This window comes from Tursiops truncatus, chromosome 2 (genome assembly GCF_011762595.2).
Source record: "Tursiops truncatus isolate mTurTru1 chromosome 2, mTurTru1.mat.Y, whole genome shotgun sequence".
In the NCBI taxonomy this organism is placed as follows: Eukaryota; Metazoa; Chordata; class Mammalia; order Artiodactyla; family Delphinidae; genus Tursiops; species Tursiops truncatus.
The window spans coordinates 169236881-169263228 of record NC_047035.1 but is presented as its reverse complement, the minus strand read 5'-3'; the positions used below and the strand labels follow the sequence as shown (position 1 = coordinate 169263228).

At 42.5% G+C, this 26348-nt stretch overlaps 1 protein-coding gene across 1 annotated transcript in view; it reads left to right on the top strand.

Moving 5' to 3' along the window:
- The first annotated feature begins 1788 nt into the window (after positions 1 to 1788).
- The window catches only part of FAM107B (family with sequence similarity 107 member B), a 216755-nt gene continuing 192195 nt past the window's right edge, over positions 1789 to 26348 (top strand). Inside the window, exon 1 of the mRNA XM_019933461.3 lies at positions 1789 to 2199. Coding sequence (XP_019789020.1) covers positions 1789 to 2199 — 411 coding nt within the window. The remainder of the gene's footprint in view (positions 2200 to 26348) is intronic.

Sequence of the window (26348 nt, the reverse complement as noted above, 5' to 3'; positions counted from 1 at the left end):
GTGAGCTGCTTGGGAGGGAGGGTACTGAGGAAGAGCATGTAGGAAAGCATCACAGAGTCGTCCTGCCCGAGTGCGTGGCAGCAGTCACTGCAGAAGAGACACAGAACGCAGGGCCCAGGGTTCCCCAGAAGTACCTGGTGGGGGGAGCCTGCTAAAGGCCTGGACCTCCTGCTTCCACGGAAAGGGATCTGCACTGCTTGTACTTGGGTATTAAAAGGAGAATGATCTCTCCAGACTGGGAAGTCTGATATATCTGGGTTAGTACAGGGACTATTACTTGGTAACCTTTAAGTAAATGACAGCTTTTTACATTTTATTTCTAAAGGTTGGTAAAGACTAAAACTAAAGTCCTCATTTGATGCTGTATCCACTCTTCCTCACACCATATCTGACCTCATGTATTATCGATACGGCTGCACACTCAGGACAATATTCCTAGTACAGCTGTTATTTTGGTAAGATGATTGTCAGGTCGAATGGGACTCAGAGACCAGATAGGATAGCAGGGGTCTTGGGCTTTCAACTAGCCCTTCTCAACAGCATAATCTTGCGTTAGAATCTTGAAATTTCAAAGAATCGGTTTCTGTCTCCATAAAATGGGGATACGTGCTGTAATATCTACCACCTCTCCGAGCTTAAGAGCACATCTTGACATTATATTAAAAGAGAGAGCAAACAAATAAATTAGAAAGGGCAATATACCCTGAAATCTTGACCTGAAAGTCACTATTAATGGGAAAACCATTACAGTATTATATTTCTTTAGCATTCCTAGCAGATGCTCGGCTAAGGAAAGATCTCAATTTTGAGCATAGTTTTGGAATGTGGTTATAATTTATTATTCTTATTCTATTTCACCATTCACAAATTGATGTGTTGAAAAATAGATCTATGTTCAAAAGGGGGTTATTTTCCAAAATTAAGTAATATACACAGTAGATGGACAGAACACACATTCACACATACATAATATCTGTGTTAATTGCTCACGTTGGCTCCTTTTTTTTCTTTTTTTTTTTTTTGGTGTTGTTGAAAATTAATAAAGGACTTAGCATGGATAGTAAAGACCAAATTAACAAAGACTTCTTTGTAGTTACCAGGCGACAATATGGATCCTGAAGCCAGGAAGTTTGTTTGGGAGAAGATTCAGGAAAGATCGAGAAAAGTTCTTGGGACATCAGACCCAAACATGGATCTCTCCAGACGGAAGATTCAAGTCGGCCTCCTATTTTAATAATGAAACAGCTTCCAGGGTCGAGGACCTTCTCGGGGGTCTTCACTTGTGACGCATAACTGGGTGGTTTTTGTTTTGTTGGGGGGAATAAATATTTGAAGGGGGTAACCGAAGAAGGTTACGTGGCTGTTGTGATGTTATTGATACACGGGCTGACGCTATTATGGCGGATGCTATCAGCTACATTATCTTTATGCCTCCAAGGTAATCTGAAGCAGCTGTCCATTGACTTGGCAGCACCTCACACTGAAGTGTCTGCCCCGCCTGGGGACTGTAACCCAAGTCAACCACATGCCTCACAGACAGCTTTCTTTAGCCACTGACGGCATCAAGGAAGGAAGAGCGTGAAATCGCCGGGAACGGATGCTCCCGAAGCGGGGCTGGCTGCCGAGGGACTCTCAGGGAGGGTGGCCTGGCCATCTCCTAATCTTCTATTTGGGGGCAGCCACTAAAGGTCCTTCAGGCAAGGAAACAGTCACCTACTATGGAGGTGATCAGAATCCCTGGAGAATTTTCTTTCCCCCTTTGAACTCTGTAATGTTTCGCCGCGGGGCATGTCCAGGTGGAAGGCAAGGCTGGCTGAAAGCCTGAAATCTCCACCTAGAAGGATGCATCCATTCCCGTGCTCAGCGCTGCTGGCTTGTTTTGGGGACACAAGGGAGACTGCTCCCTTCGATCAGCCCAGCGCAGCCGATAGCCCTTCCACCGTCTTTGTTCAGCCCAAGGCCAAAGCGGGCCGACACCCAAGTCACCCACGAAGGGAAGAAGGAACTCCAGAGAAAAGGCGAGATTCCGGCACCCATTCAGAGAGAAATGGCAGTGCGAACCGGAATTCAAGTAACCACGCTGCTGTCCAGCCCGCGGAGACCCCTGTGGATTTGCCCAGCTCTCTAGATGGGGCGTCGGACTGTGAAGCAGTTACTTTTCAGACTTCTATTCCCAGACCATCAATTATTGAAACGCCAGCGGTGAGTGTTCCCAGTGTTACTGTAGAAGGAGTGGTGTTGGGGGAGAGTCCAGTGTTTGGTGAGTGTCTTCAGGAAACAAGCTTGTTTAGCGTTATGAGTGAGTGAGACATTGGGGGAGCTCTTACTAGCGAGAGGAAGTGTGTAAAGCCTTTTAAATTCTCATAAGGTTCTCAAAGGATGCGGAGGGAGGCCATGACAATAAGCACCAGGGCCTTGGCAGTGGCCAACATTGACCTTTACCTGCCCCTGGTGCTCCAGAACCAGCAGTGTCTCAACACAAGATGAGGAGAAATAGGGTCTGGAAAAGCATTTAAAAATTTTTACTGGTTTGTGAATTTATCTATATGAAGATCCACAATACGAAAGGTTTGATTATAGAATTTAAGAAGTTGCCTCTACTTACAATGAATCACATGATATTTGGGAAAATTTGGAAAGGACCATCAGTGTACGCATAGCAGTAAAGAAAGGAACTGGCCTATAAACCTATTCGTAATGGGGATGTTTCTGTGATCGTTTTCTGAGACTTAAAGGGCGTTATTTGAAAAAACTGGTGCTGTTGCTCTTAAAAGGCAGCATCTTGAGTTATTTATATATCTACTTTCCTGTTACTGGAATTACTGGATTTTAACTTTTATTTTTTGTTTTGTTTTGTTTGTTTGTTTTAACATCTTTATTGGAGTATAATTGCTTCACAATGTTATGTCAGTGTCTGCTGTATCACAAAGTGAATCAGCTATATGTATACATATATCCCCACATCCCCTCCCTCTTGCATCTCCCTCCCACCCTCCCTATCCCACCCCTCTAGGTGGTCACAAAGCACGGAGCTGATCTCCCGGTGCTATGCGGCTGCTTCCCACTAGCTATCTATTTTACATTTGGTAGTGTATATATATCCATGCTACTCTCTCACTTTGTCCCAGCTTACCCTTCCCCCTCCCCGTGTCCTCAAGTCGAATATTCTGATTGGATTGAGCTACAAAGTCATTTCAAAGTTCCTGGTAATCTCAATTTGGGAGACAGTGTAGAGGCGGGGTTTCTTGAATGATGTTTTCCAGAGACACCCCTTGAGCATTCTGGGGTTGTATTCCTGCCCATGTAGCTTAGGACCAGATTGAAAAAACCGAGAAGTCTTTGGCATCAAACATTACTAAGATATTCTGATTTTTTAAGATTATTTTTTCTATCTAGTTTAACAAATCGCTTTTCGTCTGACTTGCTGATTTGAACGCAAGCAATGAGAACTGCCAAACAGTGAAGATAGGATTAAAACGGGATTTTAAAAATAGTTTCACTTGACATTCTACAGGCTTATATTAAAAGATGGAAGCTCAGCCCTACTGTCTACATCCTTCTATTCTGAGACTGGACCGAGGATTTCACCAAGCCCTCTGTTATAGCAAGAACTGTAATTTTTTTTTTCTAAATCAAAATCCCAAACAAACAGAACCCCAAATATTTCTTGTTCAATTTTCAGTTTACACCCACATCCAGAATAAGACATTTGTAGTAGTACCGTAGTTAGCTTAGTGGATGGCATGGCTAAGATGATATCTGCTGCGTTAGTTAAAGGAACAAATGATGCACTATTTTAATGGGCTGGAAGAGTTTCTTTTGGGTAGAGATTCCAGCAACCCAGGACCCACCCTATGTTGCTAAACATAGCAGCAAGTACAAGAGTTGATTTGATTTTATCTTTCTGTGCTAGTGGCATATGTGACACAGGGGTTCAAGGTAAATAAGTGTATTCAAATATAACCAATTAAACGCAGCAGGGTAACATCCATATTTGTTGTCCACTTGGTATGAACAAAGCCAAGGACAGACCACAGAGGTGAGGCAGGCCTTATGATGGAAGCAGCCCTAATGCGAATCTGAATATAAGTGTCTCAAAGAGAAATACACATAGGACGTTTCAAAGGAGGTTGGAGGGTCTGGAAAGGAACATTGCAGGGGAGGTGGAATTTGAGGTTGGTCTAGAAGGAGGGTTAGGATTTTTAAAGGCAGAGATGAAGGGGAGGACCTTGCAATAAAAGGAAACTGTATGAACAAAAGCTTGAATGTAGGGGAATGCAGCATAGGGATAGGCAGGTACATCTGTTTGGTTAAGTTGGAGCGACATCTGGAAAGGTAAATTGAGGCCAAAAGTGGTTTGAAAGCTGTGGTGAGAAGGCAGTGGGGAACCTTTGGGAATTTTGAGCAGAGGAATGTCACACTTGGGATTTCACTGTGGGAAGATAAACAGGTGGGGCCACGTGGGATGGATTAGATTTGGGAAGACTGGAGCTGAGGGGCCATTGTAATCATCCCAGCCTGAGGATGGTCACAGAAGGAACAGCAGGAAGGTGGGGTGGGGGGAGGCAAAGAAGAGAGGACCCCACGGGGTAGCAAACGCAGCAGTGGACTCTGGGTCCCAAACTGAGCAAGGAGGAGAAAAAGACCAAACTGGGAGTGATGAAACGGAAACACTGCAAAATTAAGTGCCAGGGTGTGCAGTCCCGTGGGCGTAGTAAACGGGCATCTGTTTTGGTTCCGATTTGAGGAGCTGATATTCACAGAGCACTTGCTGTCCACCTGCCATTGTCCTGAGCGCGTTACATAGAGTACCCTATCGTTACATGGTTACAGTGAGGCGCATATTCTTACAAGTCCCATTGTACAGATGAGGACACTGACCCTCAGAGAGGGTCAGACACTTGCCCAAGGTCACAGAGGGAGGGAGTAGTAGACCCAGGATTGGAGCCCAGTTCTGTTTATCTCTATCCTGTCTATCCTCTGAATTATGACATGCTTCTACTGCTTATTATTATTCTTTGTAGGATGTTTGAGGATTTACAGTCAAGTATTCATACCTGAATTCATACCTTTCATTTTTATTAATTTGCTTAACATTGTTTTATCTTAGTTTCATGGTGTATAACACGACGGAAAGAGATGCTTTCTACTTTGCCTCCTGCTGATGGCAAGGCTTTGTCAGTGACAGTGTGGGATTGCTGTGAGATCTTCCCATTAAAAGTGCCATAGGAGTGCCCAGATTTTTCATTACCTGGTACTTTTGTCATGACATGTTTCCTCTCAGAAGATGATGAATAAGCTTCTTTGTTACAAGCTTGCCTGGAGGCAAAATAGTTCTCTTTTGGAGGCACTGAGCCTCATCGTTTAAGCTGTCTTGGAAGAGGCAACAAGTAATACTTTTTTTTTTTAAGAGCTCAGCCTTGGTACATAATCATACCTGAGAAATGAGTCCCTCTATCTGTCTTTAGTTTCCTGGGGTTCAGACAGGAGGGTGAGTCATTTCAATGTGAAACAACATCTGGTCTGAGCAGGAAAGCTCAAGATAGGGAGGCCAAGTGAACTAATTAGAGAGGAAAGGTTTTCGTTTGTGTAAGTTGACGTGCACATATCTGTATTTCTGAAGTGATGCCAATTAGTCTTCAACCTTTTTGCGGTCATCTCTTCCCTGATCCAGGACTAAAACCAAGGTGATAACAACCATAAAAGTGGAATGTGTCTTATAATTGCTGCTATCTTCTGATTATAAATTTTTTCTTTCTTAGTGGTCTTGCAATGGAAAAGTCTTATAATGGGTGGGATCGTACAGTCAATGAAATACAGCAGTAGGCTGTTTACTCTTTATTTTTCAGCCAAGAAGTACTGTGTTCTTAATCTGTGCCAGGACAGCACTAGTCCTGGAGAAACAAAGATAGTTTAAGACACAGTCCGTGAAGCTGCTTACATTCCAGTAGGAGATACGGTTGGGTAACTGGGTAGTGTCAGTGCAGTACGAGAAGGCTTATGGGTCAGCACTGGACACCACAGGAGCACATGGAAGAGACTCCCATCTTAGCCTTGGGAAGACAAGGGGGGCTGGAATATATGGAGAAGGATTTCTACTTTATTTTATCATTGCATATCAGACCTAACACTGCCTTCTTCCTAGCTGAATGGTGCTATTTTTCTCCTCTCTCCCTCTCCCTTGACAAATCTGGCAGTGTAAGAAAGGCACAGCTCCCACAAGAAGCAACTAAGGGCTTCAGAGTTAGTTTGGAAGTTTCAGAAAGTCTTTCTATAGCAGTGGTAAGTTTTCATCCAGTTCTTTTTTTTTAATATTTATTTTTTAATTTAATTTAATTTTATTTTATTTTATTTTTGGCTGTGCCAGGTCTTAGCTGCGGCAGGCGAGATCTTCACTGCAGCGTGAGGGCTTCGCTATCTCTAGTTGAGGCACGAGGGCTTTGTTGCGCCACGGCATATGGGATCTTCAGGGACAGAACCCACGTCCCCGGTGTTGGCAGGCGATGCTTTGCCACTGGACCACCGGGGCAGTCCCTTCATCTAGTTCTTACGCCAACAAAGTAGCCAGCCTAACACAGGAAGAGAAAGTAACTGTGGTTCTGGAAATCATTCCTGGGTATTTTAACTAAAAGTCTACTTTACAAAAAGGAAGGGAAACAGAGCTCGTAGTGCAGTTGCTAACTGCACTGCTTTTTGTAACAGGCTGGCTTTGCTACTAGACAGAGAAATGGTAACCAAGACATCCCCAAAACGCAAATCGTGCTCTGGACGCAGTGTCACAGGCTCAGGTGGTCACTCCTTTCACATTGTTGTGCAATCATCATTACCATCCATCTCCAGAACCTTTTTCATCTTTTCCAGCTCAAACTCTGTATCCATAAAACACTGACTCCCCATTGGCCCCTCTTCCCACTGCCTGGCAACTACCATTCTACTTCCTGTCCCTATGAAGTTAACTACTCTAAGTACCTCATGTTAAGTGGAGTCACACAGTATTGTCCTTTTGTGTCTAGCTTATTTCACTTAGCATAATGTCCTCAAGGTTCATCCATGTTGAAATGTGTCAGAATGTCCTTCCTTTTTAAGGCAGAATAATATTCCATTGTATTTTTATACCACATTTTGTTTACATATTCATCCACCAATGAACACTTGGGTCATTTCCACCTTCTGGCAATTGAGGTTATTGCTTTTCTGAACATGGGTATACAAATAACTCTTCAAAACCTTGTCTTCAATTCTTTTGAGTATATACCCAGAAGGAGAATTGCTGAATCATATGGTAATTCTATCTTTGCTTTTTTGAGGAGCTGACGTACTGTTTTCTACAGTGGTTGTACCACTTTATATTCCCACCAACAATGCACGAGTGTTCCAACTTCTCCACATCCATGCCGCCACTTGTTGCTTTTTGAAGTTTTGTTTGTTTTGATAATAGCCATTCTATTGGGTGTGAAGTGGTGTCTCACTGTGGTTTTGATTTGCATTTCCCTAATGATTAGTGATATTGAGCATCTTTTCATGTGCATATTGGCCATTTGTTATATTCTTTGGAAAAATGTCTATTCAAGGCCTTTGCCCATTTTTAAATTGAGTTATTTTATGTTGTTGAATTATAGGAGTTCCTTATATATTCTGCTTATTAATTCCTTGTCAGATATATGATTTGTAAATGTTTTCCCCCATTCTGTGGGTTGCTTTTTCATTCTGTTCATAGTGTCCTTTGATGTACAAAAATTTTAATTTTGATGAAGTCTAATTTATCTATTTATTCTTTTGTTGCCTGTGCTTTGTGTGTCATATTTAAGAAATCATTGCCAAATCTAATATCATGAAGTTTTCTCTATGTATTCTTCTTAGACTTTTATAGTCTTAGCTCTTACATTTAGGTCTTTTGAGTTAATTTTTATATCTGGTATAAGTTAAGGATCCAAATGCATTCTTCTGCACATGGATATCCAATTTTCCCAACACCGTATGTTGAAAAGACTATCCTTTCCCCATTGAATGCTCATGGTATCCCTGTGAAAAATCATTTGACCATGTATGTGAGGGTTTATTTCTAGGCCCTCTATTCTATTCCACTGGTCTATATGTCTGTCTTTATGCTAGTACCACACTGTTTTGATTACTGTAGTTTGTAGTAAGTTTTGAAATCGGGACATGTGAGACCTCCAACTTTGTTCTTTTTCAAGACTGTTTTGGCTATTTTGGGTCCCTTGAGATTCAATATGAATTTTAGGATGGATTTTTCTATTTCTTCAAAAAAATTATTGGGATTTTGATAAGGATTGCATTGAATCTATAGATCGCTTGGATAGTATTGACATCTTAAAAACATTAGGTCTTCTAATCCGTGAATATAGTTTGTCTTTCCATTTATTTGTGCCTTTTTAAATTTCTTTCAGCAATATTTTGTAGTTTTCAGTATACAAGTCTTTTGCCTCCTAGGTTATGTTTACCCCTAGGTATTTTATTCTTTTTGATGCTATTGGAAATGAAATTGTTTTCTTAATTTCTTTTTCTGATCTTCCGTTGTTGGTGTGTAGAAATGCAACTGGTTTTTTTGTACATAGGTTTTTCATCCTGTGATTTTGCTGAATACATTTATTAGTTTGAATAGTTGTGTGTGTGTATATCTGTGGAATTTTTATATTTTATACATATGAGATCATTATAATCTGTGAACAGAGATAATTTTACTTCTTCCTTTCCAATTTGGATGCCTTTTATTTCTTTTTCTTATCTAAATGATCTGACTGGAACTTTCAATACTATTCAGCAATACTGTGTTCAACAGAAGTGGCAAAAGCGAACATCCTTGTCTTGTTCCTGATCTTAGAGGATAAGCTTTCAGTCTTTCACCATTTAGTATGATCCTACCATTGAGTACAATGTGGGTTTTTCATATATGTCCTTTATTATATGAAGTAATTTCCTTCTATTCCTAGTTTGTTGAGTATTTTTATCATGAAAGGGTATTAAATTTTCTCAATGCTTTTTCTGCATCAGTTGATATGATCATATCTTCCCCCTTCACACTGTTAATATGTTGTTGTATTGATTGATTTTTTTTGTATGTTGAACCATCCTTGTATTCCAGGATTAAATGGTATAATCCCACTTGGTCATGGTATAATCCTTTTAATATGTTATGGAATTATGTTTGCTAGCATTTTGTTGAGGATTGTTGCATCAGTAGTTATCAGGGATATTGATCTCTAGTTTTCTTTTCTTGTAGTGTCTTTGTCTGACTTGGACATCAGGGTAATGCCTGCCTCATAGAATGAGTTAGGAAGTGTTCCGCTCTCTTCAGTTTTTTGGAAGCTTTTGAGAAGGGTTGGTGTTAATTCTTTTTTGTTTTTTTGGTGTTAATTCTTTACATGTTTGGTAAAATTCACCAGTGAATCTGGCCCAAGGCTTTTCTTTGTTAGGAGGTTTTTGGTTTCTGGTTCAATCTCCTTACTAGTAATAGGTCTGTTCAGATTTTCTATTTCTTCATGATTCAGTCTTGGTGAAGAGGAGCCACTTTGATAGCACCACTTCATGGTGCTATCACAATCATGATTACCACTTGCTGAGCACTATTAATAGTTTAGGCGTGGTGCTAAATGCTTTAGGTGGATTAGATCATTTGATCCTTCTAATCCTTCTACAATGTTAGCTTCTGATAATCCCAATCAATTCTCAGCTCAAAACCCTCCAATGGCTCTCTCACTCAGAATAAAAATCAAGTCTTCACAGTAGCCCATAGGTCCTTTACAAAGTATGTCCCATTACCTCTCTGAACTCACCTCCTACTGATGGGGAAATTAAGACTCAGTGGAGTTAGGCATATGATCCATTTCCACTCTAAGGGTAACCTTTGCAGCAGGCTGGGAAGCTCAATTCAACCAGTCAAAGCATGACTTTCTTGGGCTGTACAGAACTCATGTTGCCAATAACTGAATAGCTGTTAATTCTGTTCTCCTTGTCTAGGCTCCACGCCCATCCTTCCTCTTCTCTTGGCACAGTCTCTGTTAAGACCTAGGATAGTTAATTAAGTGGGTTTCAGCTTCCTTGGTTAGAATCAGATTCCGACTATGCTCTCTTGGTCATGTTAATTGGAATTTGGTGTTGGAGAGGCTCCTGGATACCTATTAACAGAAAAACTCTTGGAGATATTCACCTCCATAGGCAACTGATCTCATTCAACAAATTAATTTTATTTTCAATGTCTTAAAGTTGCCTTGAAGTCAAGCCTTGGGAATCCATCTGTAGAGGGCAGTGTTGCTTAGAAGCATATTGTAAACTTGTATGTAAACATCTATCACTCCCTCATCCCACCCTAACTCTGCATTCCCTTTATTTAAGCATCATTAGGGGCAACTGTGCTAGGCTGCATTTCTACTTTCTAGTACAAACTAGTCTTCCTGCATTTCTTTAGAATGAAATCTTCCCTTCTTTTTCCTATGGACCCTAATAGAAGAGAACAGAATTCTAGGCTACCTATTAAAAAAAATACCCTATTAAGAAAGCTTTCTGCTAGACAGATGATTTGACATAAAAGCAATTCTAATAGAAAGCAACTGACAGACCCATGCAATCAAATGTTAGTTTTCTAGTTCCTTTTCATACTCTTAGCAAAATCACAAACTGCCCCCCTCGACACACACACGCCAACACCAACAAGGTGGGTATCTTAACAAGCTGGTGGGAATACCATACCATTCATTTTAAGCCCTGATAATTTCTTACACTAGGTTTCTACTTTCAAAAGATGTTAAACATAGTGGCATGATAGTGCATGATACACCCAGTGTGCTCAGACAGGAATTTTCCAATCCAGATATTCAGTTGCATCCCAACTGGAAAAGAGAGAGACAGCTTCTTGGATTCTCTTAGAATGAAATAAAATAAATAGTCCTCATAAAACCATGCAAATTTTACATCAAACCACTTTGACTATTGGAGACCATCCATAAAAGACGACATGATGGCAAAAATGCAAAATTTTCAGACAATTTAGAGCTGAGGGGCATATATGTTCCAAGCTAAGAAATAAAAGTTGAGTGCATAGGGGCTTCCCTGGTGGCACAGTGGTTGAGAGTCCGCCTGCCGATGCAGGGGACGCGGGTTTGTGCCCCGGTCCGGGAGGATCCCACATGCCGCGGAGCGGCTGGGCCCGTGAGCCATGGCCGCTGAGCCTGTGCGTCCGGAGCCTGTGCTCCGCAACGGGAGAGGCCACAACAGTGAGAGGCCCGCATACCGCAAAAAAAAAAAATAAAGTTGAGTGCATAATTTTAGCAAATTTTAAAGCATTGTTCTCAAGTGAGGTTTCTCCTGCGTTCACAATTCAGATAAGAATTATATATATTTTCTGAGGTGGTGTTGATATGTTGGAGGGAGAGGTACAAAAGGAAGAGGTCAGCCCATTTCTGAGCCACACCTATTTCTAGCACATCAGAGAGAACCTGGCAATCTGCCCATGACCTAGTTGATCCTTTGCCCTCCTTTTCACCGGTGGTTAATAAAAGAGCAGGGCTTACTTTGTTCATAGGCAATGGCCTGGGATTGTCTAACCAAAGAGTCACCAAGGAGATTCCAAGACCCATTTTCCCAAAATAACTGCTTCTGTAGAGTTGGGATTTCCATCCTCTTGATTATATAATATGTAGTTGTCCTTTAGTCAAAAAATATCTGCTATTTCACTCACTGAGTATACTGGAAACTTTAAAATTTCATACGCTCCAGGAACCATAGGGACTAGTTGAATGAATGTGCTGCATCAATCATGGGAAGTTAAAGGCTTTTTCTCCAGCCAAGGACATGTGTTAACCTGATCTGAGCTGCCTTTAGTTTTGCACTCACAGTTCCTCCTTTCCAAAGAAAATAGATCTCATCACGTTAACACTTTTTCCAGTATGAGGTTGACACACTCGCTTTTGTAATTCTGCACCGGGGAGGTGAGAGTTTGGAAACTGGAGGCAATTAGAGGAAGAGGGAGTCTCCACAAAGGGCACAGGACCTGCTATGGGAAGTGTTTATGATTTTGTTGTGGGAAGCTGGTTTGTGGGTATCCCACATTCAGTTAAATGGAAAATGACAGCCCTGGCAACTGTTATATTTTTAGATAAAACAACACAGTCTTATAGAAAGTTCAAATGTGATATATGTATACCTATAATTAGAGCCAATTTAAAGTTATCTCTTTTAAAAAAATCACTTATATATGGCCAAGTAATCTTCACCAAAGCCACCAAGGATACTCAATGGGGAAAAGACAGCCTCTCCAATAAATGGTGCTGGGAAAACTGGACATCTACATGCAAAAGAATGAAATTGGACCCTTATCTTACACCAAACACAAAGATCAACCCCAAATGAATTAAAGACTTAAATGTAAGACCTGAAACCTTAAACCTCCTAGAAGAAAACAGGGGAAAAACACTTGACATGGGCCTTGGCAATAGGTTTTTGGATTTGACATCAAAGCACAGGCAACAGAAGCAAAAATAAACAATTGGGGCTATATCAAACCAAAAAGCATATGCACAGCAAAGGAAACAATCAACAAAATGAAAAGGCAGCCTACAGATTTGCAGAAAATATTTGCAAATCATATATATGATAAGGGACTAATAAAATATATAAGGAACTCGTACAATTCAATAGCAAAAAACCCTCAAATAACCCAATTAAAAGATGGATAAAGGCCCTGTATAGACACTTCATCAAAGAAGACACACAAATGTCCAATAGGTACATGAAAAGAGGTTTAATATCACTAATCATCAAGGAAATGCAAACCACAATGAGATATCACTTCATACCTGTTAGGATGGCTATTATCAAGAAGCCAAAAGATAAATATTGGCAAGGATGTGGAGAAAAGAGAACCTTATGCACAGTTGATGGGAGTGTAAATTGGTAAGCCATTATGGAAAACAGTATGGTGGTTCCTCAAAAAATTAAAAATAGAACTACGATATGATTCAGCAATTCCACTTCTGGGTATATATCCAAAGGAAATAAAATCACTACCTTGAAGAGACATCTGCACCCCCATGAGCACAGTGGGGTTATTCACAGTAGCCAATACATGGAAACAACCCAAGTAACTGTCAATGAATGAATGGATAAAGATAATGTCACACACACACACACACACACACACACACACACACAAACAGGAATATTATCCAGCCTTAAAAACATGGAAATCCTGTCGTCTGTGACAACATGGATAAACCTAAAGAACATTATGCTAAGTGAAATAAGCCAGACACAGAAAGACAAATACTGCATGATCTCACTTATGTGTGGAGTTCAACTAAAAAAGCTGAACTCATAGTAATAGAGTGATTGTTGCCAGGGGTTGTGGGTAGTGGGGGAAAGGGGAGATGTTGATCAAAGGTATGAACTTTCAGTTTTAAGATGAATAAGTTCTGGAGACCTAATGGGCAGCATGGTGACCTTAGTTAATAATAACATACTATATCCTTGAAATTCACTAGGAGAGTAGATCTCAAGTGTTCTTACCACACATACAAAAAGAGGTAACTATGTGAGATGATGCATATGTTAGCTAATTGGGGTAATCATTTCGCAATGTATACAGATATCGACACATTACGTTGCATACCTGAAATATATACAATTTTCTGTTTGTCAATCACTCTTCAGTAAAGCTGGAATAAATCACTCTCCCGCATCTGCTTTCTGATATACTGACTTAAGGGGGAAGGAAGGAGGCACTAGACCTGGGGAGTTGCTGGCCATCAGGAAGTGCTGGCCACCCCCTGCTTGTGAAAGATGGCTGTGAGAAAAATCATGTATGTAGAGGCCGAATAAATGGTGAGATCTTGGGACTTCCCTGGTGGCGCAGTGGTTAAGAATCCACCTGCCAACACAGGGGACACGGGTTCAATCCCTGGTCCGGGAAGATCCCATGTGCCGCGGAGCAACTAAGCCCGTGTGCCACAACTCCTGAGCCTGAGCTCTAGAGCCCATGAGCCACAACTACTGAAGTTGGCGCGCCTGGAGCCTGTGTTCTGCAAAAAGAGAAGTGACCGCAAAGAGGAGCCCATGCACCACAACGAAGAGAAGCCCGCACTCGCCGCAACCAGAGAAAGCCCGCGCACAGCAACGAAGACCCAACACAGCCAAAAATAAATAAATAAAATAATTTTTTTTTAAAAAGGGTGAGATCTTGTGTAAGGAAGCTCTTGAACAGGAACATCAATGCACATGCCCTTAACCAGTAATATCTGCTTTCTTACCCTCTTTGACTGAGCTGGATATTTTAGGAGACACACACACAGGAAGCAGGAAGGAAGGAAGAAGAGCAACTGAATAGACTCTGCTGCATAGTCAGGTGATGGCTCTCCTAGCTGGCTCTCCATCCGAGGGCTTTACCTAGGATTCCAGGAAGCCTGTCTCTGGACTGAGTCTCTGCCAGGACCCACCTAACCTGGATGTGTAATACTTGAGTCTGTAGGGAGAGGTATCTTGGTGTGGTGGTGTTGCAAGTTGACCTGTGCTATTTTGACCATTCAGAATTGTCCAGTAGACAGTGGTAGCCTCCAACAAGTAGAGGCGCCTGGGGGCTCCATGTCTACCCATCCACAACTTGCTCCCCAGTGATGTGCTTCACTAAAGAAAGTCTCACATGAATCCTGCCACGGGTACAAACATCTGTTGGCGAGAGTACACAAAAAGAGGCATCTTCCCTGACCCTGAATGCTGGAAGAAGTTCCCTAGCTCTTGTCCTTTTACGTAGTAGCCCTTGGCATGAATAGAACGATACATAGGAAGGTGACAGTATTCTAATGGCAAAACCAGCCAGCCACGTGCGTCAAATGGGGCGAAGAGCCCTCTGTTGGATGTGGGTCCAAGACCAACTGGAGTTTAAGATCCAGGATGTGATAAAGGAGTTGGACTTCTGAACTGGCCACCTTCTCATACTTCATTTTACAAAGGCAAAACCTCTGGTCAGTCAGGGACCTTGAATACCATTCATTTCACAAGGGAAAAATAATTTCCAAAATCTCTTAGGATAATAACAAATCCTCTAGTTGAGATGTAGCTAGCCTCATGTGGAACATTTGCTGTGGTCATCTCTGGAAGTAGATACCTGAACAGGGTGCTTCAAATACTAACTAAGCACCTCTGAGTGTAGCCTCCAAAACTTTCTTTGCTCTCAAGAAGGAACACAAGGAAAAATGTTCTGGAATTTGGCCTTTGGACATTGTTGGGTAAGGATGGGATGCTTGGCGCTGCTGTAGCCATCCTGTAAGTGGGAGAGGACACACTTGTAGATAAAAGCAAATAACCTTGAGATGGTGGAGTAGGAAGAAAGAACCTGGGTTCCTGAAGATGCCATGGAAGCACTTCAACTGCAACTCAATGTCCAGGGGATACAGATACTCAAAATGTTTACGCCGAAGTATTAAAAAATAATTACAGATGTTTTAACAAGGGTGATCCAGACTGACTTACCTATCCCCGGGAAATTTCCAGGTGGTCTCACAGTCATCTCAAATTCAATGTGTGTAAAAATGAACTATCCTTCCTCCAAACCTCCTCTTCCATGTATCACTTAGGATGCTTTTAGCTGTAAGAAACAGAAAAACTTAAACTTAGACGCTATGTAAACATATTATGTCGCTTAAAAACAAGCCCCAAGGGTGGGTGGCTTTGGAATGGGTTGATTCAGCAGTTCAATGAAGCCACGGAGCATCTAGTGTCTTCCATCTTTCTGCTTAGCCACCTGTGGCCTTGGCTTCACCAACGTGTGTTTCCCTTGGTGGTGATGAAATGGCTCCCAGTAGCAGCTGGGTCGCGTGACTTCTCCCTCCCCCTCTAACCTCCCACACACTTTGGACAATCCCTCCTCATAATGTTAATGTTCTGTCCCCTTCTCTGTCACCATCCCCAATACCTAGTTCCAGGTTGGTGCCTTCTCCTGGTCTGGCCTAGGACTTGGTGTTTACCTCAAGTAAAGCACTTATTAACCTGCACCATATTTGTTCATATGTCTGGCTGTCCCACTAGGCTATCAGGAGCTTGAGGACAGGGGCTGTATCCTTTTTCCTTTTTACCTATGATGGGCAGTGCCTAGACCAATGCCGGACATGTAGAAGATACTTAACAAATATTTATTGAATAAATTGAAGGATGAATCAGCAAAATCAAAATCAGGGGAGAGGTTTATTGTACATGAGCCTTCACAGAGCCTTTTGTTTAGTGTTGCCAATATCTTTGTGATCCATTCGTTGTTTTAGAAATGGATGGAAATAATTTAAGACCACACCAGAGAGTAGGGGTCAAGATATTTTCCCTTTGAAGGATGAACTGTTTATTACTCGGGTTTAAGACAAATGAGCCAGAAAAACCTATTTTGAAGTGAACTCAGCTAGAGGAAGCAGTTTTCTTTCAACTGTCCTTCTAGACTACTTTCTGGAGCCCTCAATGAATTCCCCACATGGCAAAGAACTAACCTCTTTATGCTTCTGTTTACCTATTTTCAAAATGAGAGTTTTTATTATTCTAGTGCCGTGTTGGAAAGAATGACTATTTATACAGAAATTTAAGCAATACAGGAGAAAATAGAGAATATTAATAACAAAATGATGACACCATTGAAACGGGAGCTGAAGAAAACAAAGAGATGCATTCACCTCATTACTCTCTGTGACTTTAACAGCATGTGGAGAAGTATACAGATAATCTTGTTCACATTATTAAGACCCTGAGCTGTATTAAAGACACTGCAATAATGGCTTAAATTTTTTTCCACAATTCTGACTTTACAACGTTTTTGGCTGAAAGAAAAAACTTTTTTTTCTGATTTGCAAAAAACTCAGTATCTAAAAGATATTTTCAGTTAATCTGATTAAAGCATAAAGCATATGATTTTGCACTTAATGGGTTACTTTCTAAATCGGAGATAAAAGCCAATGATGTACATGTTATTGTCAAGTTAGAGGGTGTTAATGGAGAAAAAAAGTAATTTGATTTAACAAGGAACAAATCATTTCATTCAGCAGGTTATCTCTTCTGTGCTTTCAGTAGTTGGTGTGAAGTCTAACTTGGGAGCTTTAAAGTTTTCATTCATTCCTCGGTTCAACAGACATTAATGGGGGCCTAACACATGCTGGGTTAGCTGCTGAATTTGCCACAAAGAACCAAGCACTCATTTTGCCTTGGAGCTGCTTGCGGTGCGTTAGGACAGGAGTCGGGCAAAAAAAAAACAACAACAAAAAACAAAGAAAACCAGCTGCAAAATGAGGTCATCAATGTCAAAATGGCATTATCTCATTTCTACAGCTTATTGTTCAAAGTGTTATACAATTATACACACTCTTTTCTTTCCCATCCAATAAAACTGCCATAAACCCAAATGATCACATATCAGTTTCTCATAATTACAGTCTCAAACTTTTCCCATTTTGCTGTCTCCTGTCTCCCCATTTCCATTGTGTCCTTTATCGTTCTTGTCTCCTTTTCTCCTGACTCACACTTATGCTTTGGCATTTCTGCTGTCACAGGGGGTCTCTATCTCTAAGATCATTGATTCACTTAGTCATCGATTCATTCATTCATTGATTTATTCATTGATTCATTCACCTTTCAATTGTGCCATGGACTCTTGTCAGTTCTGGAAAAACAAAAGGGAGAAGACATACTTCTTTCTCTTAAGGAGCTTACCGTCTGACCGACAGAGACAGAAACTTCAGTAACAACGTTGGTGCCATGGTAGATGTATGGTGTACTAAGCAGGTGGGCAGTGAATCAATGCTGCGTGAGAGCAGGGTCTCAAAGCTAGAAGGTGTTCACCAGGTAAGCAAGGTAGAGAAAGGCAGTAGGTGGCCAAGAACCTGACTCCAATTGGCTTAAACAGGAAGGACATTTCTTATCTCACATAACTAGATGTCCAGAGGTTGGCTGCCTTTGGAGTTGCTGAAAGAAGCAGAGGGGCACTTTCAGGCTCTGGGGCAGACGTTCTCATGTCACAAGCCCATTTAGCCCCCGGGGAGGATATTCATCTATCTCAAAGTGGATGGCTAGATTTTTTCAGTGAAACTTTTATTAAGAAGTTAAGGAAACGGAGCAAATAGAGAGAGGGTTGAAATGAATGTTTACAGAGCATAGAGATTCTCTTTTTAAATCCACTTGCAGGCCGTTTGTGTTCTGCTTTTCTTTCAACTAACCTGGGGATGCATGTCAGCAGTCCCAGCAGCCCAGCCCAGACTTTGAACTTCAGGTGAAAGTTCTGCATTCCTCTGCTCCTCAGGGACCAGCTGGTTGGCACCTCCTGCAGATGGGAACCCCAGGCTGGGCATCTAGGGCATCCCTCCCCTCCTACCCCCTGCAGACATGCTCTGCTCTCTTGGAAGAAGACATGTTCCCTGCTGGCCTGTAAGGTATTTTCCTGGGCATGGATGCATGAGCTCAGGCCTGTCTCCTAAATACCTCTTTGACTTCAGGTCTTTGAAATGATATTCTTATCCCAGGCTAGTTTTAAAATGCATGTTTGCTTCAGGTATTCACTAGCCAATTGTTACGGCCAATTCTTCACTTTAGATTTTCTGTACTTCCCGTGCTTGTGTGTGGCACCGTCTTTCCTGCGTGACCATCTGGATTATAATTCATTGTCCCCAAGGCCATAAGCAAAGCCCCTCTTTGAGTTCCAAAGGCTCACTGTTGAATGACCTACTGGATTGTTTATTCCTGTCTGAGGGAGCTTCCAATGGGTGGCTCATTTGCAGGACACAAATGACAAGTCCCCAGCCAAGGTTGACCAGCTCTCCCATTGTCTTCTTGGATCATGGAGGAGCTCAGTGAGGAGCAATCCTTCAGAAGCTAATTGCTAAGTTTCACAGCAGCAGAATTGCTTTACAAGGACAGTACCGAAACCAGACCTGATTCCCATGGATTCATTCCTTTATGCAACAAGTATTTAGCAAGAAGGTGAAATGTGACCAGGCACCGTTCTAGGCACTAGAGAGCCAACCGGTTGCGAAGAAAACAGCCCTTGTGGAGACTCCAGCCTACCGAGGGAAGCACACAATAAATAAGATAGACTAGTAAGTTATATAATACGTTACAGATAGTAATAACTGCAGGAGAGAAATGAAGCAAGGGAAAGGATGTAAAATGTTGGGGGTGAGGGGGTGCAGAAATTCTGGAGAGGGTGGCCACAAAGGACCTTGCTCTTATTTGGGGTTGATGCCTGTCTTAGTCTGTTGGGGTTACTATAACAAAAGACTACAGACTATAAACAACAGAAATTTATTTATTATATAAATTTATTTATTATATAAATTTATTAGAACAGGTTTATAAACAACAGAAATTTATTTCTCACAGTTCCAGATACTGGGGTTCTGAGAGCAGGGTGCCAGCATGGTCAGGTGAGGGCCGTCTTCCCAGTTAAGACTTCTTGCTGTGTCCTCACATGGCGGAAGGGGCAAGGGAACTCTCTGGGGTCTCTTTTATAAGGGCACTAATCCCTTTCATGAGGGCTCCACCCTCATGACCTAATCACCTCCCAAAGGCACCACCCCCTAATACCATCAGCTTGGGCATTAGGTTTTCAAATATGAATCTGGGGGTGGGGACACAAACGTTCAATACACAGCAATACCCATTTTGTGGTGGTCACTATTCCCATTGTTCACGCTGCTGTTTAACTGATAAACAGTTCCATCCCATTCTTTATCCCAGTTGTTCTCAACCCTGGCTGCATCTAGAATCATTTGGGGGAGTTTTTTTTTTTTTTTAATTGCTAATACTAATACTGACTAATAATTCTAGCACTCTCAGAATTTGTATTTAATGCATCAGAGCTGGGACTATTGCATCAGTATTTTAAAAGCTTTCCCCAGAGAGATGCAACATGTAACAGCTTCTTTATTGTTCTTTTACCCTCACATTTTTTGAGATCCTTAAGGAAAACAATGCCCAGTACCAGATGTGAAGGATTCCTGATAATTCCTTTGTAAAGTGAATGGTGAAGCACAGTAAGAAGGGAAAAGGAAGTTTCTGTGATTTAGTTTGTTTTTTAAGTGACTATTTCCTACTCAGTAAGTCATGCCTTTTCAAATCTCCTTTGAAGCTTAAAACAAAAATCGCCCTGCCTATCAGCACTATATGTAGATGTATTTTCCCTCCTACCATGCAAATAGAATCAATGGCATCCTTCAAATATTAGGCTCAAAAGCATAGTTATATACTTGGCAACGAACTGGCAATCTTTCAAAATTCACCTTCAAGTTCCATGACTTGCCTCTCTAAGAAAGAAGGACCTAGATGGCTTTATAAAGAGAAGAAGAAAGAGAATGGCTTTATCCTTCCTTCTTCGGAACCAGTTCCAACCAAATTATTTCCACCCTAACTGAGAGCTGCTTGTTTTTCCTTTACTATGACATTATCAGGAGACGACTCTGCCTGCTTTAAGAAACCCTCAATGCTACCACCCTTTCTTCGGCTGCTGGAGATTCTTTCCCCATAGTTTCCACTACATGACATACCAGTTTTGAGGTCTTAGTCACACTTTGCCATCTCCCTGCAGAAATCGTTAGACAGTGGTTTCTTACATCCTGAGGAGTTCCCTCTTAATCTCTCTCTCTTTTTTTTTTTTTTTTTTTTTTTTTTTTGCGGTATGCGGGCCTCTCACTGCTGTGGCCTCTCCCGCTGCGGAGCACAGGCTCCAGACGCGCAGGCTCAGTGGCCATGGCTCACGGGCCCAGCTGCTCCGCGGCATGTGGGATCTTCCCGGACCAGGGCACAAACCTGCGTCCCCTGCATCGGCAGGCGGACTCCCAACCACTGCGCCACCAGGGAAGCCCCATTCTTCCTTTAAACATTTTGATGTGAAAATTGTTTAGTTGAATTCCAGGTAATTTTTGTTTTCAGCCATCACACATGTTACATTTTATATGTGGGAGGACAATGTTGATGATTTGGAAAACCACTCACAAAAGACTTTCTTTGGTTATCAAAATGGAAAAGTTGAGCGTACTTTTCTTCCTTCTTTGAAAAGCATTAAAAGTTCTCTGCATCACTGAAGAGCAGATGGGAAGTAAAAAGTCTGAATAACAAAAAGTCAGTCCTATAAACATTCATCCTCACCATTTCGTTCGGCTCTATTGCTCTCGTTTCCCTTCCACCAGTCACACACGGTAAAGATAACATGGATGTGAGGAAAACTAAAAGAGGAGAATGCTAGTTTACCATTAGTTTGAGTAAGTATTAAATAATCACAATGGGCCTCGACAGTAAATCTAGAAGTTCCTTCTAGACTTTGTGAAACTTGACCAAGCATCATCGACCAGGCTGAGGAAGACCTGCCCATGATTGTATAATGGGCTTTATACTCCCAATCCTAACTTCTACTTTCTGTTGCCATCCTGACTGAGAGCAAATAGTAGAGCTTGGCTTGTCAGGAACACTGTAGCCATGAAAACTTTGTAGACGTGTGTCACTGTGGCGCTTGTGCGTGTATGTGTGCGCGCGCGTGTGCTCTAAAATCTATTACCACTCTTTTTATTACTACCCTTTTGATAGTATCATAAATAGCTTTTGAACTAGAAACTTTGTGCTTTGGGAGCACTTAAAACTTTATTAAAATTATACTTGGGCTGGTAAAAATTGCCCATTCTTACATTATCTTTTATACGATATGCTGTTTGAATGGCTAAGTTTGCGTGAGCCTTATTCACCCCATCTTAAGATCAGAGACCGTCACACACACAGAGGTCCCCAGACACAGGACAGGCTTACACACCATGGCACACATTCAGTTCCATTGGCATTGGCTGTTCATATCCTATACCAAAGGGTTACTAGAAGCCACGTGCCTTTGCACCTGGACTGGGCCTGGAGGGGAAGTAGAACTCTTATCTGAACATTTTGCAAGTGAAATGGGAAAGGGAAACCGTTGAGTGTGAAGCTGGGTCCCTTCCAGGCACTCTGTCCCTTCCAGAGTGTTCTCTTTGCAGAGATGAGTGAGGAGCAGAAGGGAAGAGACTCTGACGTCATGAAGATTTGACGGGCCATAGGTTGAGTCCCTTTTTCCAGGCATCACTTTCCAGGCTGCAGTAAAACGGCCTGAGCAAATGGGTCAGAGTCTCTGCAGAAGTCAGCTGCACCAGCAGACGGGGTATTGGGAAAACTGCGGGCTGGGAATGACATCATTGAGATGGAAAAATCCGCCCTGGCCCAGTAAATATGAAAATAGGGAGACGGGCATTTCAAAAACCATTTGCAACCCAGAGCAAGAGAGGCTGTGGATTAGACCTCTTTTCTGATTCCTTTCCTTCTTTCTGCAATCTCCTTGTCTTCACAGCCACTGGGGAAGGCTTTCTGGTCCTGTTCACAACCTACACCTTCTTTGGAGAGGGAGGTGGGAGCTCGGGCAGGTAGACTGCAGTCTAGATGTGTTACAACCTCTTCTCAAGAACCTGACACTTATTGCCCTCCTGTCCCTGCAGCTCTCAGAGCCACAGACCAGCGAGAGGGACACCCAGGGACAACTCTGGGGGCATCTGGGGGTGGTCTGGGGGAATTATGGACATCCCAGGACTTTCCACACTTTTTCAAAGGATTAGCATATCAGGTCACTCTACTCAACCTGCCTCCCGCAGGGCTCTGCTCAATGCTTGGCATCCCAGACTCATTCAGCTGCCCCACTTTGGTGGCGGTCCCCCAGCCTGAACCGGTAAGCTCCAAAACTGTTGCAGAGGACCAGCTGTGCTATCAAACACGCTCGGGCCCTTGCAGGACAAGGACCATGTATGGGAAATGATATAAAAACCAAATGGTTTCCCAAAACATCCTCTAGTTTTCATGGCAAAGAGAGCTTCTTTCAAAGTCCACATCTGTGGGTTTGCTTTGCAACATTCTCTTGCTTGGGAGGGCCGGGGGTTGGGTCTCTGTGCTTGGATTCAACTTCTCTCTAGGGACCATAGTAAGGAAGGAAGGGAGCAGATGTGCACACCCCATCTGCCCAGCTGGGGCCCATCGTCCTCCCCTCATGACCTAGCAGATGCCCACCAGCATACGGGGCCAGCCCCTTCACAGATGAGCTGACACAGAAGTGATGCGTTAGGCAGACCTACTTCTAACACTTGCAAGATTGGAGCCGGAGTAAAGACGTCCGAGGTCAAGCTCCCCTTTTTGTGCCATCCCTGGTTCCTTCCTGTGCCCTGACGGAGCCTCTAGCACATGCCCCTGGACGCCTCTGCCTGCAGATCCCAGTGCTATCCCATCCCTCCCCAAAGAGCCACCCTTTGAACTCTCTTTCTCAGCAGAGGTGCACACACTTGCCATGTGGTCCCTCGGGAGTCCAGACCTGAGAAAGAAGGCTCCACCTGGGTGGAATTCCTGGGTCCAGAGTCCCAATGGTCTGCAAGGCGGAATGGGTGCTGGGTGGGCACATCGTCTGGCCCAGAACTCCTTGAGTGGAATTCTCTAGAGCAAAGTGCTGCAGGCAGAGGCGCTGCCTGTCTGGGTCCAAGGGCTTGATTCTGTGTCCTGAAGTTTCATGCCATCCCTGGGACAATATCAGTAAAAGTTGTGTGCTGTGTTTGTACTTTTCGTAGACTGGAATGTTCTCATCTTTGATAGCTTTACAGTGCTTTAAAAATGCTTTTCCAAAAAGAACAAAGCAGGAGGCATAACCCTCCCAGACTTCAGACAATACTACAAAGCTACAGTAATCAAAACAATGTGGTACTGGCACAAAAACAGACATATGGATCAATGGAACAGAACAGAGAGCCCAGAAATAAACCCACACACCTCTGGACTATTCGTCGACAAAGGAGGCAAGAATATACCCTGGGAAAAAGATAGTCTCTTCAGCAAATGGTGTTAGAAAAGTTGGACAGCCACATGTAAATCAATGAAGTTAAGAACACTCCCTCACACCATCCACAAAAATAAACTCAAAATGGCTTAAAGACTTAAATACAAGACATGACACCATAAAACTCCTAGAAGAGAACATAGGCAAAACATTCTCTGACATAAATAGTACCAATGTTTTCTTAGGTCTGTCTCCCAAAGCAATAGAAGTGAACGCAAAAGTAAACAAATAGGACCTAATCAAATTTACAAGCTTTTGCACAGCAAAGGAAACCATAAATGAAAAGACAACCTGCGGCCTAGGAGAAAATATTTGCAAATGATGCGCCCAACAAGGGCTTACTTTCCAAAATACACAAACAGCTCATACAACTCAATAACAAAGAACAAACAACCCAATCAAAAAGTGGGCAGAAGACCTAAATAGACATTTCTCCAAAGAAGACATACAGATGGTCAATAGGCACAAGAAAAGATACTCATCATCGCTAATTATTAGAGAAATGCAAATCAAAACTACAATGAGGTACCACATCACACTGGTCAGAATGGCCATCATTTAAAAAGCCTACAAATAATAAATGTTGGAGAGGGTGTCGAGAAAAGGGAACCTCCTTACACTGCTGGGGGAATGTAAATTGGTGCAGCCATTATGGAGAACAGTATGGAGGTTCCTCAAAAAACTAAAAACAGAGTTGCCACATGATCCAGCAGTTCCAGTCCTGGGCATATACCCAGACAAGGCTCTAATTTGAAAAGATACATGTATCCCTATGTTTATAGCAGTAATATTTACAATAGCCAAGACATGAAAGCAACCTAAGTGTCCTTAACAGATGAATGGCTAAAGAAGATGTGGTATAGATATAGGATGGAATATTATTCAACAATAAAAAAGAATGAAATAATGTCATTTGCAGCAACGTGGATGGACCTAGAGATTATTATGCTAAGTGAAGTAAGCTACAGACAAAGGCAAATATCATATGCTCTCACTTACATGTGGAAGCTAAAATACGCCACAAATGAACATATCTTTGAAAGAGAAATAGACTCCCAGACATAGAGAACAGACTTGCAGTTGCCAAGGGGGAGGGTGTGTGGGGGAGGGAAGGACTGGGAGTTTGGGATGAGCAGATGTAAACCAGTATATATAGAATGGATTAAACAATGAGGTCCTGCTGTAGAGCACAGGGAACTATATTCAATATCCTGTGATAAAAGCATAATGGAAAAGAATATATATATATATGTATAACTGAAGTCACTTTGCTGTACAGCAGAAATTAACATTGTCGATCAACTATACCTCAATAAAATTTAAAAAAAATGCTTTTCCAGGGAATTGATGTTGGTCTTTCCATTATGATACAGCTCCGTTGGTTTCCACTGATGTCCTAAGTCCCAAGAGACAGGCCACAGGGGACAGTCAGTAGTTATCCCAGGGAGGAGGCATTTAGAAGACGTTCATGAATGAGTGCAACTTGTTTCCATAAGAAAGGTCTTGGGGATGGTACCAATGGATTTTCACATGAGCCTTGCCTCCAGTTGTTCTCCTGGCTCCAGGTGGTCTTTTCCTAGGTGTTCCCCTCATATGAGCTGTTCACTTGCATCTTTCCGTGTTCCCAAGTGCCCTGGCTCTTCAGGACGACCACCGAGGTGCCTCGTCCATGACTGGCTTCCATGATGCGGTTAGACCTTTCTTTTCTTCCCTCTTTCCTATCTGAGGTTTCATTCCCTCAAGGTCTGCTGTTTGTGGATGTGTTAGTGGCTGTTAATAATAATCCCTCCCATGACACATCTGCATTGTCATAAGTGGTTCTGGAACGATGCCTTATCGCAAAGACACTACTGCTGGTGATTCTAGGCACCCCAGGAGGGAGGATATTATTGGGAGCGGGTGGGGTCTTGGTGCCTCTGCTCCCTGGGGTAGAAGAAGCCAATGGTGAGAAATCATCCAGCTGGAATGAGGCTGGCAGAGAGCAACTACTGTCCTTCTGACTCATTTCACATCGCTGGGAAGACCTCACTATGACTGGGACATGAACTGTGGTCATGCCTCAGTTCTGAGAAGGCCATTACATTATTTATTTGGGCAGAGAGTAAGAGTGCTGGCACCAGGGGAAACCATTATATGATGAAGTGTTTTTTGCTTAACAGATGAACTCACAGTCTAGCCTTGATCTACAGAGTAGATTCTGATGAGGGACTCGTATCTCAGAAGCCAGGTTGATTGAGAGGGGAAGGGGGTGTCCGGGCAACGCCAAAAGGCAAGGATCTCGTTGAAGGCTCTAAGCCAACAGCACATTGGATCACGTGAGCAGGGGAAGACTTCCTGCTCACCAGCCACCCTCCAGAGTGTCACCCAGGTTCCAAGACCTCGGCCAAGCTGGCTTCCAAGAGGCTGGCAGATCACATGGTCTGGGCTTTTGTTTCCCCTTAATGGCATTGTTCCCTGGCTTACAAACACAGCCATTCCACCCCTGTGACTCCTT